Genomic DNA, 22,555 nt, shown 5'->3' with positions numbered 1-22,555 from the left:
TCATCGTAAATGTAAATCACATTTTCATAATGTGTTTGCTGTCTGTGTATGTGATGTGTGTGCGTATGTGTCCAGGACAGCGCCCCTCATAGGGAGTAACCTGGTCACACACTCACTGTAAACTGGTCGCCCACACGGTAACCAGAACACACACACGGTGAGAGAGGGAAGGAGGGAGAGGAGGTGGCAGAGGGACAGGGATCAGGGGAAAAAAGGAGTAGCTAAGGAAGGAGAGAGAGAGAGTTTAGTGGTGGGCTGTAGTAAATCTTAAAGTGATTATGATGACAGTTGTGTGGTGGTGCGGTGTCATCCAAGTGGAGGCGAAGAGGAATGGGGAGTCAAGACGCGCACTCATGATATCAATCAACTTATTTATTAGAGCTGGGAATTTCCAGGGACCCCACGATACAATATTATCACGATACTTAGGTACCGATACAATATGTATTGCGATTCTCAAGATTCTATACGTATTGCGACTCGATACTGCGATTTTATTGCTATTCGATGTTCCAAAAATATTGCTCACCAAGTCTTCTGCAGGGATGTGAGAGCCATGAGAAAGTGAGCTTTGACCAGTCATGGAAATAAAGGGCTAAAAACATGTTGGCTTGTCATTTAGAAACAAGATGGAGAACAAGCTATAGAAGGAAAAATACCTGAGTTTTGGCGCAGGGACAGCCAAAGCCAGCTAGCCCAAAAATATATTGCGATATTGTCAAAAATAATACCCCCCCCCCCCCCCCCCCCCCCCCCCTCTCTACTGTAGTGGGAAGTTCCAGGTGAACAAAAGGAGAGCAGTCGTTGATTTAATTAATACAAAATTATTTCGGATGAATTACAAGTTGCAACAGGGAGACAACCTCCAGCATAGAATCATAGAAAAAGTCTAACTTGCCTTCTCTAAGCAGGCCCCTTATATTGTAATCTCACAGCACCAATGTTCTGTGACACCCGCCTAGAGACTTGCAGGAAGTCACAACATCAGCTGCTACATAATCACAGTGTGACAGAAAACAAAAACATAAAGTGTCCTCGGTCCTTGTACATCCAGTCCAGTCTAGCGTTAATCACTATCAACAGATATGAGAACCCATCAGGCACGGCGCTATACCGGGGCTAGGGGGGCCCCTCAAGCATTTTTGTATTTTTAAATAAGGAAATATATAAAAATTAATAACCAGCCATTCTGTTCCTAATTCCCAATCTGATCCCCTGGGGGGGGGGGGGAATCATGAAAATTACAGAAAGAGTGGGGGGTGGGGTGTAGTATGCTAAGCATTGTGTTAATTACTCTAAACTCAATAAAAACGTTATTCACCTTAAATTTCACAACTACACAACTACAACTAGTATTTATGTTCTCTGTCCTTGTGTGGGTGTGTGAATACTGTATGTACAAGTGGAGGCTGCTGAGGGGAGGAAGGTTCATAATAATGGCTGGAATGGAGTGAAACGTGTTTGATACCATTTCATTCACCCCATTCCAGCCATAATACTCCGTTCTAGCCATTATTATGAGAAGTCCTCCCCTCAGCAGCCTCCACTGGTATGTACTGTACAGTATGTCTCTCTCTGGTTGGGGGTATACAGTATTATCAGGATCATCACCTCTGTTTTTAGGACAGTATATGCAAGTTTAGGATACATCTCTTTATTAATCTGTTTTATGTGTTTTACACTGTACTCTATCTTCAGGTGTGTCTACCTGTCTGTTTCACCTCCCCAGCCCTCCTCCAGCCATCCTCCTCTCCTGCAGTCCTGGAGGGCCCACGAGTGTGGAGGTGCTGGTGTACACAGAGTGACTTTTCTTCGTAACTGGCCCTGTGAATGGGACCACCAGACTGTTGACGGGCAGGGAGGGCATGTAGGTTCCTTCGGAACAGTAACTACAGTAACTACAGCCTCAATGACACAGCCACTTACCATACTTACAGATACTGAACTGAAGTGGTCTTTAGGTGCTGTGCAGTACTCTTTCTGTCAGTATTCCATAAATGGCCCATTTGAATACACATCACTCACAGAGTTCTTAACATCTACTGTTTTATGGATCTTGGAGAACATTATGTTCTAGCTGAATTTAAGTGATTGAATATTTCCCCCATTACAACTGTACAAACCTTTCCCTGGGAGATTGAGTTGGATCCATTTTTTGTAACTTATTTTTGTAACCTCTAGGCCTACCACAGTCTTTCTCAATCTGCTCCTTTGCAGAGGATTGTAGTCTTTTATATATAACCCTAAAAAGGCTGCCATCATATATCACTAAATACCCCAGAACAAAGCAGTCTGGTCTGGTGTGCCGCTGTTGGCTGGAGAGTATTTCTGTAAGACCGTGGTGTATTTAAAAGGCACTGGGAAAAACGCACAAAATTAGAGATTTGCATCAAATAAATGAGGATGTTGGAATGTTGGAGAGGCTTTGTCGGAGGCATAGAAAACAGGGCTAGGCTGAACTGTAAAGACTCACTGTATACACAGTGTGTGTGTGTGTGTGAGTGTGTGTGAGTGCGTGCATGCGTGGGTGGGTGTGTCAATTCTGATGGGAAGCAATGAGAAATACATCCTGATGAATTGGCTAACTGTTTCAACAACCACAATGGCTGACTTCTGTTGATAGTTTACTGTAAGCACAGCTGAGTTAAACCAGATGGAGTTTGGTTCGGTTTCGACAGTTTTCAGTAGGTGTGTGTGTGTGTGTGTGTGTGTGTGTGTGTGTGTGTGTGTGTGTGTGTGTGTGTGTGTGTGTGTGTGTGTGTGTGTGTGTGTGTGTGTGTGTGTGTGTGTACATACGTGTCTTTTTGTGTCTGTGTGTGTGTGTGGACAGAGAGAGAGTCACCCGTAGTGACCGTTTGTTGTTGTGGGGATGTGGTGAACAGAACATCATCAATCTTCCCATGATGTTGAAACCCAAGGAAAAGACACACACATGCACACACACACCTACTCATCAATATGTTCTATGAGGGCATAATGACTACCATCTCTGAGAACAGACCTGATGTGAGTGACACTGTGTGTGGTGCTGGTTTTAATGGTTATGAGGTCACTGTGGTGCAACCCCAGTATAGGCTGTGTAGGATAAAAAAACATGTCATTATATGTTGCTGGCCAATTAAGCTCCCTAGAAACATAGGTTTTCAAAAAAGAGATCATTATTCTAAATGTTTTTCACAAAGTCTCTCTTGAAAGTGATTTATATCAATGATAATTAAAGGTTACATGTACGTTTCATCAAACTTTTCAACAGCTATGTTTTCTATACAAAGACCAACTGACAGAGGAGGAGAAGGAGAAACTGAAGAAGAAGAAACTGTACTACGAAACAAAGATTAATGATATAAAGAATGATAGTAAAGAGCTTTGGAGCACCTAAATTACATTTTAGGCATGACAACAACCAATTCTGAACCTACACATCTATGCATAACTGACCAAATTATGAAAGACAAGCATTGTCATTTTGAATTCCTTAAAGTGATTGTGGAAGATGTGAAAGAATATTTGTTGTCTATCAACAATAACAAGCCACCTGGGTCTGACAACTTGGATGGAAAATTATTGAGGATGATAGTAGACAACATTGCCACTCCTATTTGCCATCTCTTCAATCTTGCCTACAGGAAAGTGTGTGCCCTCAGGCCTGGAGGGAAGCATAAGTAATTCCGCTATACCAAGAATAGCAAAACATCCTTTACTGGCTCAAACAGCCGACCAATCAGCCTCTTACCAACCCTTAGTAAACTTTTGGAAAAATTGGTGTTTGACCAGATATAATGCTATTTCACAGTAAACAAATTAACAACAGATTTTCAGCACACTTAAAGGGAAGGGCATTTAACATGTACAGCACTTACACAAATGACAGATGATTGGCTGAAAGAAATGAATAATAAAAAGATTGTGGGAGCTGTTAGACTTCAGTGCAGTTTGACGTTATCGATCATAATCTGCTGCTGGAACAACGTATGTGTTATGGTTTTACATCCCCTGAATATATTGTGTATCGGGAGTTACCTGTTTAACAGAACACATAGGGTGTTCTTTAATGGAAGCCTCTCCAAAATAATCCAGATGGAGTCAGGCATTCCCCAGGGCAGCTGTCTAGGCCCCTTATTTTTTCAAACTTTACTAATTTCCTGCTAATGACTCTTAGTAAAGGCTGTGTGTCTATGTTTACCGGATGACTCAACACTATACACGTCAGCTACCACAGCAAGTGAAATCACTGCAACACTTAACAAAGAGCTTCAGTCAGTTTCAGAACAGGTGGCAAGAAATAAGTCCTAAATATAATATTAGTTAGTCCTAAATATTTATAAAACTAAAACGCATTGTATTTGAGACAAATCATTCACTAAACCCTAAACCGCTACTAAATATTGTAATGAATAATGTGGAAATTGAGCATGTTGAGGAGACTAAACTGCTTGGAGTAACCCTTGATTGTAAACTGTCATGGTCAAAACATCTTGATGCAACAGTAGATTGGGAGAGGTCTGTCCATTACATGAGGTTGGTGGCCCCTTAATTGGGGAGAACAGGCTCTTGGTAATGGCTGGAGTGGAGTTAGTGGAATGGTATCAAACAAATAAAACACATGGTTTCTATGTGTTTGATACCATTCCAATTACTCCGTTCCTGTTACGTCCGTCATTGGAATGAGACCAAAGCGCAGCGTGGAAAGTGTACATCTTTCTTTATTTTAGATGAACACCAAAAAACAACAAAAGATAAATGAACGTAACGTTCTGCAGGCTACACAGTAACTGAACAAAAACAAGATCCCACAAACTCAAGTGGAAAACAGGCTGCCTAAGTATGATCCCCAATCAGAGACAACGATAGACAGCTGCCTCTGATTGGGAACCATACCCGGCCAACAAAGAAATAGAAAACTAGAATGCCCACACAAATCACACCCTGACCTAACCAAATAGAGAAATAAACAGGCTCTCTAAGGTCAGGGCGTGACTGTTCCAGACATTATTACGAGCCGTCTTCCCTTCAGCAGCCTCAACTCCTGTCCATAATAAATCACGTCTCTGCTTTCTTAAGAACGCTATCAACAAGGCAGGTCATACAGGCTCTAGTTTTGTCACACCTGGACTACTGTCCAGTCACAAAGAGGGATTTAGGAAAACTACAGTTGGCCCAGAACAGGGCAGCACAGCTGGCCCTTAAATGTATACGGAGAGCTAACATTAATAATATGCATGTACATATCTCCTGGCTCAAAGTAGATTAGAGATTGACTTCATCACTACTTGTATTTGTGAGAGGTTTTGACATGTTGAATGTACTGAGTTATCTGTTTAAACTATTAGCACACAGCTCAGACACCCATGCATATCCCACAAGACATTCCACCAGAGGTCTCTTCACAATCCCCAAATACAGAACAGACTATGGGAGGTGCACAGTACTACATAGAGCCATGACTACATGGAACTCTATTCCACATCAAGTAACTCATGCAAGCAGTAAAATCACACAATGAAAACCTGCACACCCAGTGGCCCTATGACAGGAGTCTAACATACAGTGGCAGTGTTGAGAAAGGAGAAAGGTTACTGTAAAGCCAGACAGGTCATAGCCAGACCCAATAAAACCTGATGCTATAATTCAATCACCCTCAGTTTAACTGATTTATGAAGCATGGAATCTGTACATTCTTGACATTCTTGAACAGGAATTGGAGCAGGAGTTTAGTACATTTGGTCAACGTTTTATTCAGGACCCAGAGGCTGGAATTGAAGTGAAGAACTGAGCAGGTGTGTGTGTGTGTGTGTGTGTGTGTGTGTGTGTGTGTGTGTGTGTGTGTGTGTGTGTGTGTGTGTGTGTGTGTGTGTGTGTGTGTGTGTGTGTGTGTGTGTGTGTGTGTGTGTGTGTGTAGAACATTTCCTACACTTTCCTCTCCCAGTCTGTCTATTTCCTTGTCCCTGCCAAAATAAGCAATTAGCTGTGCTCCCCTTTCCAGACACACAAATACACACACACTCATTCACACACTCACACTCACACACACGGGCACACACACATTAAGCAGTTTCCTCCCTGCAAGTCCTGTAGAGTTAGCCCCAACACCAGAGAACCAGACAGGGCCTGTAGAGGAAGCCCCAACACCAGAGAACCAGACAGGGCCTGCAGAGGAAGCCCCAACACCAGAGAACCAGATAGGGCCTGTAGAGGAAACCCCAACACCAGAGAACCAGACAGGACCTGTAGAGGAAGCGCCAACACCAGAGAACCAGACAGGGCCTGTAGAGGAAGCCCCAACACCAGAGAACCAGACAGGGCCTGTCGGCACCCAAGAAAGCCCTGCTTTCAACACACTAAGGTAAGGCTGACTTAGGCACACACACACACACTTAGGCACACACACACACACACACACACACACACACACACACACACACACACACACACACACACACACACACACACACACACACACACACACACACACACACACACATATTCTGCTTTCAGGTCATGTAAACTCAGAGATTGTTCAGACCATGTTGACATATTCAGGAGAGGGTAAATCATTGACTACCAGATATGTTCTAATGTCACTAACACTGACACTGACACACACTGATACTGACACTGACACACAATGACGCTGACACACACTGATATTGACACACACTGATACACACTGATACTGACACACACTGACACTGACACACACTGACATTGACACTGACACACACTGATACTGACACACACTGATATTGACACACACTGATACACACTGATACTGACACACTGACACACACTGATACTGACACTGACACACACTGAAATTGACACTGACACACTGATACTGATACAAACTGATACTGACACACACTGACACTGACACACACTGATAGACACACACTGATACTGATACACACTGATACTGACACACTGATACTGACACACTGACACACACTGATACTGACACTGACACACACTGACACTGACACACACTAACACTGACACACACTGATACTGACACACACTGATACTTACACACACTGATAATGACACTGACACTGACACACACTGATACTGACACACTGATACACACTGATACTGACAGTGACACACACTAATATTGACACACACTGATACACACTGATACTGACACTGACACACACTGAAATTGACACTGACACACACTGATACTGATACAAACTGATACTGATACACACTGACACTGACACACACTGATAGACACACACTGATACTGATACACACTGATACTGACACACTGATACTGACACACTGACACACACTGATACTGACACTGACACACACTGACACTGACACACACTAACACTGACACACACTGATACTGACACACACTGATACTTACACACACTGATAATGACACTGACACTGACACACACTGACACTGACACACACTGACACACACTAATACTGACACACACTGACACTGACACTGACACACACTGACACTGACACACACTGACACTGACACTGACACACTGATATTGACACTAACACAGACTGATATTGACACTGACACACACTGACACACACTGATACTGACACAGACACAGATTGATACTGACACACACTCATACTGACACTGACACACACTGACACTTTCACACAATGACACTGACACTGACACACACTGACACCGACACACACTGATAAACACACTGACACTGACACTGACACACACTGACACTGACACACACTGATATTGACACACACTGACACTGACACACACTGATATTGACACACACTGACACACACAAATAATGACACTGACACTGACACACACTGACACACTCTGATACTGACACAGACACAGACTGACACACACTGACGCCGACACACACTGACACTGACACACACTGACACACACTGATACTGACACTGACATACACTGATACTAACACTGACACACACTGACACACACTGATACTGACACTGACACACACTGATACTGACACTGACACTGACACACACTGATACTGACACTGACACACACTGATACTGACACTGAAATATACACTAGTAACAAACAATAACAGCACTACAGACACAGCCTGACACAAAGGAGCTTGGAAATCTCTCTCTCTCCCACCACTCTCTTTCTCTCTCATTCACTGTCCTCTCTCTCTCTCTCTCTCTCTCTCTGTTTGCCATTTACAACCAGAACCTTATTTCCCTCCCTCCTGTCCCTCTCCCCCAGGTGTCTCTGTGTCACCAGCTGTATGGGGACATCCAGAGGATGATGAAGGCGAGAGGAGGCAAGTGTTTGGGGGTGTGTGCACGACCTTCCAAGCCCTGGCAGTGCAGGTGAGTCAAGGTCAAATGTCACAAACCAGCATTCCCTCTGAGCTATAGTTGATAAATGTATTGCATTACATTGTATTGTTACTGGGTTTATACACATTTGGTTGCTAAGGGACTTGACATTTAAATCTGGGTTACTTACACCAGTATTACAATAGCTATTACCAGTAATATAACAGAAAAATACCAATGATCAATGCAGAAGGAATTTTACAGCATAACTCCACATCCTTTAGGCAAATATTCCGTTAAAAGAAGGACTGGAGTAGAAGAGGAGGAGGAGGAAGAACATTTCTGTTCTATTTCGGAGAGGTTTTTGGGGAGAAAATGTATTTTTTCTGCACCGTTACATAGCGACGGAGTTTGGATGCAGTTTCTTCTCTCTCACCATATTTCTTTATTTCTCCTCTCTCTCTTCCTCTATTTGTCTCTCCCTCTATTTCACTCTGTCTCCCTGTGTTTGTTGTGTGTCTGTTGCCATGCTCTGCCTAAAGTGAGGGATTTTGACCTGCTGACTCAGTGATGGTCAGTGAGGGAGGAATGGAAAGAGCAAGATAAAGAGAGGTTTGAAAAGATTCTCAGGCTTAGAGGGAATTATTCCAACAAAGAATGGCAGAAATGTTTTGTTCTTCGAACGTCAGTCCTCAGCCTGCATGACAAATGTATTCTCAACCTGAACTTTGAACCTCACACTCTTCCTTTAACCTCCTCCCATTCCCTCTCATCCCCATATCACTCTTCACCTCCTTTACCCTCCTCCCCTCTTTTTCTCCCTCTTCCCTGTCATCCTTCACTCCCAGGACTGTCAGGTGTTCTAACCGGAGGATTTGCCTATGAGCCAATGATCATGGCTTTTCCGTGCCACTAGTGTGAAGTGAAGTAGCTAATTTGATGCATGGCTTTCAGATCACAGACATAATAAATATAACACAACGTCCAGGATACATATAGATATTGCGAGTTACAACTAAATAGCTAAGCGAAATGTTACATTCAAATGAAACAAACCAATGCATGGCATAGTCAGCTAGCTGGCTGCTAACGTGGTCTGAAAACAACAATCAAAACAAGTATTCCATAGTAGCTATAACACTCACATACATATTTACAACTAAATAGCAAACGCAACATATCACTTAAATATCTAGCAAGATATGTAAGATATGTCTTACCTTTTCAGCCGGTCGGTTTTTAAACCCTACATTTAGCTAGCTAGCAAGCTCTCTCCACTTTGTGAATGGAAATACGAGGTTCACACTTGACACTGACACAAAAAGTAATTCCCATTCCTTAAGTCCACAAAGCAAAAGTAAATGTCCAAGATGTGTAAAAGTCTGGGTAAAAAGTATTAACTGATAATGACTTTTCAGACAAGTGGACAGTCTAGTACTCATTTCTTTAATGCAGTTTAAGCACATTTTTAGATTTATTTTTCTTCATAAAAACGACCAGAATCAAAAAAAATGAAATAAACCATAAAGAATTCAAATGTGTTATATAATGTAAAAAATATTTGGCTTTGGCTTTTTTTATTAGATTATCACAGGGTAAACACAGTCTATCCTTACTGCACGTCACAGGGTAACGTTACTATGCTTGGGCAGGGCTGGCGTCCATAAAGGGTCATGCGATACCACTTTGACTAAACTACTGCAAGGAACTCTAGAGCATCCAAGGTCAGTCGCTGTGTTATTTTTTTCTCCTCTCTTGTCCTTTCTCTACTTCTTCATTGGTTTTTATCTGTCCCATTTCTCTGTCTCTTTCTTCCCCCACTCTCTTATCTCTTTCTCTCTCTCTCCCTCTATCCCTCTCTCGCTCCCTCCCTCTCTCTCTCTTCCACCCCTTCTTCCTCCCCCCTCCCATATTTTTCCCATCTCTCTGTCTGACCTGTTTGGCACTATCATCTCCCACAACATGTTCTGGTTCTCATGACATCATCGCAACGACCAAATAACAGGAATCAGGATGAGTTGTGATGACAGGTGTACATAAAATACAGCACCCACTGGGCACAGACGTCAATTCAATGTCTATTCCACGTTGGTTCAACGCAATTTCATTGAAAGGACGTGGAAACAACGTTGATTCAACCAGTGTGTGCCCAGTGCGCAGGCTTCACTGTGTAAGAAGAAAAGAGACTAAACCTTTATCAGCACAATTACATGTTTTACAATATTATCCATCCCATCCTCATCACGGCACATTTTAATTATAGAAGTAAAAACAATGATGTACAACCTGGGGTAGTTTTTTTGTTTTGTTTTCTTATTCTATTTTCCCCCTATTAATTGCCTTCGTGTGTCCTCCTTGTGTATTTCCCCAAAGCCAAAGTTGTGCTATTTTACACTTGGTTTTCTGGAGAGAGAGGGAAAGGACATTTCTAGTAGGCGCAGAGCAGTGTTTGTGTCGGGGATGGAACACAAACAGACAGGGTTATCTTAAAGCAAGTAAACAACTCACGGTTCATACTAACACAGACATTGTATGTTGATTTCAGGAATTATCAGATGATAATCTGGAGGTATTATGAATTGAACTCATATGATAATTTAAAAAAGGATTTCTCTCTATCATTGTCAGGCTACCAAGGTTTATTTTAGGGGGACTGTGACAATAGCCTTTTAAGGAGTCACATGCAAACAACAGTTTAATTAAATGGAAAGCTCAGTCTGTTATGAAAAAGAGTGGTCGTCGTCTGTCTAAATAAAATGCTTATTTTTACATCAAACATTTAGGTTTGTTAGAACAACAATAGCTGCTCATATTTTCATAGTTGTGGTATTCCTAGCACTTCTAGGGAGTGTTCACTTCACTCATTTTAGTGTCTTCACACAGAAGCACATTAACAGCTAAAAGGTCAGGTTACGGACGCGTTTCGCTAATTTCCAACATCAATCAAGGAGAGTCTGGGTCCATTTTCTCCTTCTCAGAGAGAGAGTGAAAAACCTCAGAGAATGAGTTCCACACACACACACACACACACACACACACACACACACACACACACACACACACACACACACACACAAACACACGACAGATGTTTCTAAAATACCACAGTAACAACAACACGCAGATGGAGTCTGGGAAATACCCTCTGAGTTTCTTGCTGCTCAGAGAATTAGAATAACAAATGTCGTCTACTGTGACTTTTAGTGGTGCCATTGAAGAACCTTTTCACCCACTGAAACAGCAGAAGCATAAAAAAGAGTGTATGAGTGTGAGTGTCTGTCAACGCTGCCTTACTCTGTGTGGGTAGACGTATTCTAGCTCTCTTCACCATGCTCTCTCTCTCTCTCTCTCTGTCTCCCTCTCTCCCTCTTGCAAGTATGACAGAGTAAGGGAGGAGTGTGTCCGTGTGTGTGTGTGTGTTCATGGGAAGTGGGATGGGGAGGAAAGTGCTGTTGGAACAGTGCCTAGGAGCTGAACATAGTGAAGCAGAGACGAAAGGAGGGAGGTGTGTAGAGGAGAGGAAGAGTGCGGCAGCAGTGTAGAGGAGAGGAAGAGGGCGGGAGCAGTGTAGAGGAGAGGAAGAGGGCGGGAGCAATGGAGAGGAGAGGAAGAGGGCGGGAGGGAGCAGTCTAGAACAGAGGAGTAAAGGAGAGAAAGACCGAGAGGAGCAGAGGGGAGAGGAAGAGGGGGAGTGGATCTGACTGAGGAACAGGTGAGAGGAGTTGAGATTACAGGAGATGGGTGGAGAATAATCGAATAAAAGAGGTGGAAAGGGGGAGGAGTGGAGAGAGACGAGAGAGAGGTGGAGAGGAGAGAGAATGGAGGAGAAAAGAGGAGAGAGGGTGTTGAGAGTGTTGTGTTCACACCCGACTCACCCAACGGAAGAGAAGAGAGCAGGAGACAGATGACCAGAGACAAGGCAATCCCACTGAGACGGTTGACTTAACACACCCACCAACACACACACATGCCACACACACATACCACATATACACCACACACACACACACACACCACACATACACCTAAAGAGAGCAACTCAGCCACATGCACAAAGACTTGTAAATCTGTTCAGACACATGTACAAGCAAACACACAGACAAACACACACAGACTTTCACTTTTCTCAGAGAACACTGTTTGCCAGGTCCAGATGAAGAGGATTGTGTTCAGGAGGACGAGAGGCGACCAGGAAACACACACTGGACTTGGACCTGCAATCTCCCACCAACAGGCGTGTAACAAACACACACACACACACACACACACACACACACACACACACACACAAACACACACACACACACACACACACACCGTCAGAGCAAGACCAGGAGGACAGAAGCTGGACTGCACTCTACATTCTGCTGTGACAAGAGATAGACACGCGCTCTCTTCACACAGCCAAGGACCTCTGCTTGGAGCCACTAAACAACCTGTCACTTGGAGTAACACACTGTCTCTCATCTGATCTGAGCCAGAACGGAACCAAGCACCTGGAACCTAGAACACTGACTGTGTCCAGCACATGCTTTGGGCTTTGACCACCTTCATCCAGGAGGATTGCACACAGACAGAGACCCGGATCTAGCCTCTGACCTCTCACCTGCAGCCTGTGGCTGGCGGTGTGACGGCTTGTCTACTGTGGAGCAGCACCTACTCTATTTCTCTGTTCTCTCTGGTCTCGCTCCTCACATGGTCTCGTTCTTTGGCCTCACTGTCTAGTTTATTATATTTGTCTCTCTCTTCTGTCTTTTAAGACTTCTTTGGTTACTCTCTCCATCTTCTTGTTCTCTCCCGTGTCTCTCCCTAGCCACTATCTCTCTCCTCCAGTCTTTCTCTCTAGTCTCGCTTCTGTCTCTCCCCTCCATCTCCCTCTCTGTCTCCTCACATCCTCCCGCTATGATGCTGAGGAGAGACCGTCTGCTCCTGTCTGTGACCCTCACAGCCATCTTCACTGCTGACCTCTACTTCGTCCTGCTCCCCAAGCTCCGCCACAGACAACCAGGACCAGATGATGGAGGCTGCATTTGTCCCTCCTCCAGGGGGACTAACTTCACCCTTGCTGGGTACAGCGGCCTCACCACCCCCTGGCCCTCCAACACCACCTCCATGGACCTCCAGGGGATGGGGGTCAGAGCTACGGACAACCTTACAGAGTTGGGCTCGAAGCTGGAGAGGCTGTTTGCTCAACCCCTGTATAACATCCAGACACCGGAGCTGGTGCTAGAAGAGAGGCTGTTACAGTCTGAAGAGGTAATGGGGTATTACAGGAGGAAGGTCTCGCGCTGGGAGAGGTGAGTACACTACACACAGCCCTGAGTTTAGATAAATCTCAATGTTTTGTTATGGTTGTGATTTAGTTTTGGTGGGACTAGACATGTTAGGAGACGTGTGTTTCCCTACTGTGGCTTCGATGTGGTAGAGGGGTAGGGTCCCTGACATTACGGCTGTGGATCCCTGGCACATGCATAAACACACCGTTCTCTTTCTTCCTCTTTCTCTTATTCTCTCACACACACACGCACAGACACTCAAGCATAAGCACGTCAACGTTTTCTCTTAGGCAAGCACTTTTTCCATAAAGACTAACCCCATAAAATGTCTTTAAAGTCGATGTTGTAAACAACATTTAATGGTGGTCTGGAACCAGCACTCAAACATCATTTGAGAGCCTATGTCTGGATCTCCCTGTGCTAGGTAAACAAGACCCTTAAACCTGATGAAATCCTTTAAACCTGTGAGAGCTGAACAGACTGTAGCTGTCTTGGCTCCTGTCTAACAGTGTCCATCACAGCTCAGTGCATTCCCCTCAGAGAGATCCTGTTTGGGCTTCACTGGTGGAAAAACAGAAGAAATATGAAGAGAGGAGATTTCTACCCCCTTGGCTTACTTCTAAATGGCACATAACAATAGATACCCCAGGGCTTAGGGTCTTGCAAAAATCTTGCAGTAGCCTGTTAACAGAAGAGAAATGGACTTAACAAGAGGATGGATGGTTTTCATAGGGACTTCTGGGGAAAGTTTGACTGTTTTATTTGGAGGCTGAAATAGAGCCGTTCTAGTTTACTGGCTTTACAAGTCAACCACTACGATTTATGGTGTGTGTGTGTGTGTGTGTGTGTGTGTGTGTGTGTGTGTGTGTGTGTGTGTGTGTGTGTGTGGCATACAACAATAGTTTGAATCAAGACCACTGAAAGAGGAAGGCGATGTGGTGTTGCAGCCAGCTGCTTGGTTCCTAGTTTCTGGGTTTGTGGTCTCTGGTTGTGGTCTGTGGTCAGCCTTCCTGTGACGACCCCTCCTGTCATCTGACCACAGCAACTGATGATGTTTGAGCGTAGAGAAGCAACCAACCCTCCCACCCACCGCGGTCAGAACTGGCACAACGGTGCACCAATGCCACATGCTTCCCAAACCTCCTTAATGGTTTGAATGTTTGCTTTGGATCCGGGGTGATTCCTGCCCTTACTTTAAGTATGTTTGTGTGGGGAAGTGTCAGGAGAGGAGGAGAGGAAGGAAGGGGGATTTCTAAGTGAGGGCGAACAGCTCGGAAGCTTCGAGAGGGAGTCAGAGAGTCCAAGAGAGAGGTGGCGACTGTTTACTAGGCTTTAGTTTGTCTGGAATGCTGCCACTACAAATGTTTTCCTCTGAGAATAATCTGCATGTGTCTTTGACTGATTACCGCTGACTCTATTCTCCTCTGTGGAGATACCCTAAAGGTTTGGATGATTGTTTGTCCGGTGAAGGAACTGTTGTCCTCACCATGGTTGTTGCAAGTGTATTTTTAAAGGCGCTTTCAATAAAGTTTTATTTGATTTGATACTGTATGTGTATCACAGGCTTTCAAGGATAACTCCACTGTTTTGCATACCCTAACTCTGACCTCATTTTGACCGCTTCTCTCACCCCCTCAGGCATACATTATGACGTTGTGCAGCAACGGCAAGGCTATGCACAACCTTAACACCACTGTAACACCCCTCTTCTCCCCCAGGCATATGAAGCTGTACAGCGAGGCAGCAACGTTGCTGGAACACCAAGCGACCTTTGACCCTGAGGCCAGCTGGCTGAAGTTCCACCTGGGCATTAATCGCTACGCTCTGTATGCCCGCGAGGACCCCACAATCACCCGCCTGCTGAAGGACATGCAGTCCAACGCCGTCATCAGCGCAGGTTGGACCTGTTGTATGAGCGTTATAACCATTCATATAAGCGGTATTCATATGAGTGTTGCATTATAGTCACTGTCAACAGTGCATGCAGGTGCTATAGGACCCGAAGCTTGAACCATTTATATGATTGTTATAGGTATTGATTGCAGAAATGTCTTTATGCAGATTACACTCAAGACGAAAAGGCCCTCAAAGGAGCGTGTGACTGTACCCGGGGTAAGGTCCAGTGCTGTCTTGTCTACGTATCTGCTCTGTTTTGTTCCTCTATGGTTTATGCGTTTTGTGTTCTGTGGAGGAATATTCTATTCAAGTGATAGAGACTTGGTCATTTCTTCAAACAATCATCTTTATTCAATATCGATTAATTATTGCAATAATTAAACCGTCGACTCAACAATCTTGACTGTTGGGTCGAGATCGTACCCTTTACAGACCATGCTGTTCCTTATATACCAGATACCAAGATTGCTCAGTCATAGCTGGTTCAACTCCCCCCATATAGATTGGGTGCACCATAAAGCACTTTGGGTTCATCCTGTGGTCACCTGCTTCTGGTATTATCTCCCAGATGCCAGGATAATTAGGACTACTGAGGCATTTGTTCTGTTCCTCCAGGGCTATCTCTATCTCAGTGACACCCACCACATCTGATCTGTGGAACGCCAGCTGTAGGTTTTTATCACCAAGCCATCACTTAATCAGTTGCCAGCCCAAGCTCCATAAAGGCTCCTCTCAGTTAACTCAGAAAGGAGAGAGAACCTTACTCTATTAAATAAAACAACCATTTGGTGCATAAATATAACATCATCTTACAATCCTGCTACCACAGTTCTAAGATGCATTCCATTTGCTTAAAAAGTTTCCCATGAGGACAGGGAGAGAAAAGGGAGAGAAAAAAGAGAATCAGTTGACACAGTCATCTTCATGACTGGTTCTTTTGTAGTTTTGCTCCCTCTGTTATTTCCTTTGGTGCTCAGCCGTGCTATCAGAACCGAACACCCAGTCGCAGGACTGACAAGACTTTTGTTTTCATCTGGTTCCAAGCCCCATAAATTAGCATCATTTTAATTTCTCACACTCTCCAGATCTTCATAAGTCACATCCCTGGAGACAGAGAGCAGAGACCGACTCATTTAGTTCAAAGGGAGAGTGTTCTTTAAAAAGCTTTATCTCATGAAGCAGGAGAGTGGGGAGTTGTTACAACAGCCCACACACCGGCAATCTCCACAGCTTTGCTATACCTTCCAGCAACAAACAACTCAGACCATGGATACACACTCACAGGCTCACAGAGAGACAGACAGACACACACACACAGCAATCTCATCTAACAGGGCCTGCAGCCAGCTGCATTCCAAGATTTGTAGAGCTTCCAACCACACTCCCTAAAAACACACAGGTGTCTCCAACCTCAGCAACAACACAAACACACTTCCAAGAACCCAAAATCCCTCTATTCCTCTGTCCGGCTTTAAAAAAATAATAATTTAAAAAGGCTTTTTCAACCACTTCTTCTTGAACAGTTGAAATAGCGACAATGTTCCCTTTGCACTTCAAAGCCTGTTTGTGTCTGTTTGATTTCCCTGCAGTTAAACACAGCGGAAAGAGATTGTAAACTATTAATAAGCCAGAACTTCAGAAGACTGAGCTGAGTCAGCTGGAATCAGGAGGAGAAGTGTGTATCTTTATGGTTACTGGTTAGCCTTGCTTTCTGCCACGGTATGCTAAATACCCTGACATACTAGAGAAACCCTACTGAGTGTAGTTTTCCATCTGTGGAACCATTACAGCCTCTGTCATGGTCTTATCACTGGGAACAGGTCCAGGCTGAAACAGATCTAGAGCAGAGAAAATAATATCCAACAGAATCAAATAGAAACGCCAAGGATTCGAGCTGCAAAATAAACGTGGGTCAGATTTCCGGCCAACTATGTGTTTTTTGGATAGGATTTTTAGCGAGCTTAGCTTTGCCAAGCTTTCTCTCTGTACGAGACGAAGAGCTGCCGAGAGAGACACAGAAACTGAGGGCAGGTGGTTGGCTGAGTGGTTGGTTAGAGAAAAGGCCTCGTTTAGTTAATTTAATTTCCGATCCATCACTGTCTCTCTCTCTTTATCTTTCATGTTCTTTCTCGATCTCTTTCTCTCTCTTTCCCGGTATCAGTGGTAAAGCCCAGTGGATACCACCTCAAGCTGGCCCTGAAGATGCAGAACTATGGCAAGGCCATGTTCAAACCCATGAGGTGACTGTTTTTTGAGGAAATCAATCAGGGGGAGTGCTCTGGTTTGTAGTGATATTTTGAACAGTACTGTAGTTATATGAACCCCTCGTTAGCAACTCTCTCCTCTCATCTCCTTCTCTCAGACAGCAGAGAGACCAGGAGACTCCTGATGATTTGTTCTACTTCGTCGACTTCCAGAGACACAATGCTGAGATTGCTGCCTTTCACCTGGACAGGTAACCTTGGCAACCTGTACTCTCTTCATATTTATTTCATTTTGTTTTATTCAACCTTATCTTACCTGGAACTCTCTCGCCGATTCAATCTATTTTCTGAGAAAGCATATGAGAACCCTTCAAATTGAATGATTTTCAAGCATACTGTATTTCCCAAGTTGCCTCCAAAGAAACAGATCCTAAAATGTGTACCTCTGTATACCTTTGACTGTGAAAGAGTGTCCTTGGGGAGATTAAGGCCTTTCCACTATTTCAACATGTCTCCTTCCCAAGCCAAGCATTTCATTTCCACAGACTTAGGTGTAATTACTGCTGTCTACTGTAAAGCCTCTCTAACCTCCATGCCTCCAGGTTACTGCACATTAACTGAAGTGAGTCATCAGTCACATACAGTCATTTGAGTCACAGCTTATCAACCCATAACCACACAGGACAGCAAGTCAACGTGGTTGATATACCTTAACGCACGACAACATTATGGATGGGTGTACATGGGTGTCGGCTAATAAAGCTCAAAGAAGTTATCAAGTTATTACGTTCCATACATTTTTACCTCACAATATACCATTTAGTCCATTTCGAATTTCACGAAGTGGAAAGGAAGAGAAATAAAACAAAGACTAAATGCTCGGGTTATCATTCATGAATTGAACACTGTGACTGTACACTACTGTACTGTCTAAGACTAGATACTGTATGTCTAGTATGTCTGTGTGTTGTGTCTCTGTCTCTGTGTTGTACCAGAGGCTTTATCATTATAAGGCCCAATCAGCAGGTGAGATATGCAGCACCTCAATAACATCTCCAGTATTTAGTCTCAGATACACACACTGATGACTGTTACTGAGACACACAATTCTGTCAGACTGTAAATATGGCCCTGGGGGCTGTTGCCACACATCAACAACTGCTAGACTACACCGCGGGGAACAGAGGCAAATACATAGGCGTTATTATGGATAAAAATCTGTAAAGTTGAATTAAATTCCTGTGACTTTGAGTATGTCAACTGAGGTGAGAGATTGCAGGAGCTATGAGTTCATCTGACTTTCTATTGTTTGTTCTGTTCAGAATGGAACTCTTTCTTCTCGAACTCTGAGTAGTAGAAGATGTATGAGTTTGCGTTCATCAGAATGGGACTCTTATCTTTCTCTCACCTAGAATCCTGGACTTCCGGAGGGTACCGCCGGTGGTGGGCAGGCTGGTGAATTTGACGGGGGAGATTCTCCTGACCACTCACAATGAGGACCTAAGGAGTGTGTTCTTTACCTCTCCAGGTAGGCATTACCCTACTAGAGAAATATAGTTCCATAATAAGACAATTTGGCTTGAGAGTCTACACACCTGCTACTTAGATCTTAATGAATCAGTCTGTGATTAAAAGGCGAGGATGAATACTGATCGTTTAAACTAATCTACACTATATCTATGTATATTCTCTTTCAAACAGCGAACAACACGTGTTTCTTTGCTAAGTGTCTGTACGTGTGTAAGACGGAGTATGCAGTGTGTGGGAGCCCTGACCTGCTGGAGGGCTCCATGTCAGCCTACCTCCCCGGTCTCAGCATCGCCCCTCGTATCTCCATCCCCAACCCGTGGATACGATCATACACCTTCACTGGCAGGGAGGAGTATGCATACAACCCTTACTTAACCCTGAGACCTACTGTCATCTCTTCCCATAATGCCATTTTGGAGCCTCTCATTTCCATTTTGAAAGTTATCCATTTTACTGTATTTTGATAAGGTAATATGGCAGACTGAACATCTTGGTACAATCTTGGTACAATGAATATCTTGTTACAATCTGCATGTGTCTGTCTCTACCAGGTGGGAGGTGAACCCCTTGTACTGTGACACCATAAAGCAGCTGTATCCCTACAACTCAGGGAACCGACTGCTCAACATCATAGACATGGCCATCTTTGACTTCCTTATTGGTATGTACGACCACCCATCACCCCTGATGGATCCCTGTCCTTGTTCCATATGACACCCTATTCCCTATGTAGTGCACTGCCTTTGTCTATACATTGAATAAACACACTATGTCACAAATGACTCCCTATTCCCAATTACAGTGCACTACTTTTGTCTGTAGCCCTATGTGAGTGAATATTTGTTCTTGGCACTCTCCCTCAGGTAACATGGACAGGCACCATTATGAGATCTTCACCAAGTTTGGCGATGAAGGTTTTCTTCTTCACTTTGACAACGCCAGAGGGTGGGTACTAGAGTTGCTTTATAACTTCAGTCATTGCACAATGGAATATTTCTAGTTCCCTTATGATGACATCACTTCCTGTGTTTCAGGTTTGGGAAGCATTCTCAAGATGAGATGTCCATACTGGCTCCACTGTCACAGTGCTGCATGTAAATATGGAGAGCATACACTATAGTCACTAACACAGATGAACTAACACCAACATTGAACCTGTATTCATATTTAACTTGGCATGGCAACTCTCGAGTCAAGTCTCACTCTCTACCTATCTCTCCCTCATTCTATCTCCCCCTCTTCACCTCCATCCCTCCCCTCCCTCTACCCCCTCTCCTCACCTCTCAGTATAAAGCGTTCCACGTTAATGCGGCTGCAGCTCCTCTCCCAGGACCGCTATAGGCTCAGTGATGTGATGAGGGAGTCCCTGGGAGGAGACGCACTGCAGCCGGTCCTTACTGAGCCCCACCTGCAGGCCCTGGACCGCCGGCTGCAGCGTGTCCTGAAGACAGTCCACAGGTGTGTGCGCAGGCTGGGAGAGGCTCAGGTGATCACCACAGACTTTGTTGATACCTCCGTCATGCCTGAGTCTGTTAAACCAGTGTCTGCGCCCAACAAGGAGAGGTAACTAAGGTTAACAAGGAATTCAAAAGAAGTGCACTATAATAGGGGAATAGGATGACATTTTGGACGTATCCCCAAGTCCTACAAGGGGAGGTAACATAAGACCAAGGACAGCCTGAGGACCATGATGGCAGGTGACCTCGTCCTGTAAAAGCAGGAACCACAGGGTCTGGTCCCTCTCACCGAGTAATGCATTCCGAACTAGTCTTTGAAGTCAAACCTTTGGAATGATACGGTCAGCTTTGACAATAGACAGCAGCACTGCTTTCCTGCACTGTCAAAATGTCACACATGGCCTTGGGCTATGAGGTCACCTGAGGTCACCTTCCACCCTCTCTGGAGATCCCCTCTGCCTTGCAGTGCATTGAAATGGACCTACTGTATCAGTGCGTCAAAGGAGCCAAATGACTGTGGAAGAAGCACTGGATAATTTAAGATGATTTCTGCTTTTTCATGATTTCACACCCTTCTTCAGTACTCTGTCATTTCAATTTCATTTCAATGATTGCACATCAGTTCTGTGAAGTAACCTTGTGCCAACAGATATTTAATCAAATATACATTTGTAAATAAAGGTTATGATTTGGGGTGATCCATTGAACAAAACTTTAATACGAAGAAATGATGACACTTCAATACTCCTTACATTTCTACTGCTTTCTGTTGTGTAACTGTTTTGATTGATCTGGATTCACGTTAGACACACATAGTGAAAGTTAAAAGGAAAGACAAACTGAGAGAAAGTGCATGGATGAAAAAGAAAGTGTGTGTATGAGGTGTTTCCTCCTACAGGAAAGTGTCACCTATTAAACCTCCATTTAAACGGCCCATGGTTTTTCCAGATAGCACGTAGACGTCTAATGCCCGTCTGTCTGTCTCATCAGGAGGTGTCTGTCTGTCTGTCTTTCTGACTGTCTCATCAGGTGTCTTTCTGTCTCATCAGGAGGTGTCTGTCTGTCTGTCTTTCTGACTGTCTCATCAGGAGGTGTCTGTCTGTCTGTCTGTCTCATCAGGTGTCTTTCTGTCTCATCAAGAGGTGTCTGTCTATTTAATCAGGTATCTGTCTGTCTGCCCTTTAAGCACTTTCACAACCATAACACACCCTGCCATAAATACCTCATCATCATCACAGCTACTGTACTGTATGTGTACATGCAGCTTATACTTTGTTCTGACTAGTCTGAAACAAAGTATTGTCTTCAAACAACATTCTGTTTGATGCCATTTCATCTCAACACGTCTGGACCTTTTGCTCCGAGCTGTTCTCATTGTTGTCCTGACTACAAATCCAATGCATCCTGATGTTTTTGAAGAGGGAGAATAACCACAACTATTTTAAAGAGCCTGAGTGAGTGAAATCACACCAAATGAAGTTGGGCTTCTGTCCAACAATGCCGGAGGGAGCTTATGGAAGACTGTTTTATAAGGTGTCAGCAGCAAAAACGCTCAGAACATTTATTGGTTGTGCAACAGTGACTGATCTTAAATGCATGCAGGAGTGGGTTCTGGGTTTACTAACTTTATGAGCTCTCCAATGAAGTGGGTGGCTTTCTTTCATCCACCGACAGTTAAACATCTAATTTCACCAAACACCAATAGGCTACAGTGGAGTCATTTTCTCATGTATTTTCTTCATATGCACTGAACCAATAAAACAGAATGTCAAGAGGCCCTCCTGGAGATTTACCTTCACCTGTCCTGTTCTGTCGGATCAACGTGGGTATAGTGAGTAAAGGAAACCACAAATCCAATGCAGAATATTGAGAAGAGGTACTACACTGCCCTCCAGAGTTAGGACTATTCATT

The 22,555-nt window shown here is 44.0% G+C and overlaps 1 protein-coding gene across 2 annotated transcripts; it reads left to right on the top strand.

Moving 5' to 3' along the window:
* The first annotated feature begins 11,901 nt into the window (after window positions 1-11,901).
* LOC110499209 (FAM20A golgi associated secretory pathway pseudokinase) lies at window positions 11,902-22,426 on the top strand. 2 transcript variants are annotated; one of them, XM_021576193.2, is made up of 12 exons: window positions 11,902-11,992; window positions 13,094-13,577; window positions 15,275-15,453; window positions 15,618-15,668; window positions 17,614-17,692; window positions 17,815-17,907; window positions 19,069-19,184; window positions 19,358-19,538; window positions 19,738-19,847; window positions 20,050-20,131; window positions 20,221-20,280; window positions 20,474-22,426. In XM_021576193.2, exons 2-12 carry the CDS (start codon window positions 13,183-13,185, stop codon window positions 20,751-20,753), a joined length of 1,626 nt encoding a protein of 541 aa, XP_021431868.1. In that variant the 5' UTR covers window positions 11,902-11,992; window positions 13,094-13,182; the 3' UTR covers window positions 20,754-22,426. The 2 variants fall into 2 exon arrangements, with proteins under 2 accessions (XP_021431868.1, XP_021431867.1); XM_021576192.2 differs by having other exon boundaries at window positions 11,919-13,577.
* The last annotated feature ends 129 nt before the right edge of the window (window positions 22,427-22,555 follow it).

This window comes from Oncorhynchus mykiss, chromosome 20, assembly GCF_013265735.2.
Source record: "Oncorhynchus mykiss isolate Arlee chromosome 20, USDA_OmykA_1.1, whole genome shotgun sequence".
Lineage (NCBI taxonomy): Eukaryota > Metazoa > Chordata > Actinopteri > Salmoniformes > Salmonidae > Oncorhynchus > Oncorhynchus mykiss.
This window is presented reverse-complemented; position numbering and strand designations above follow the sequence as displayed.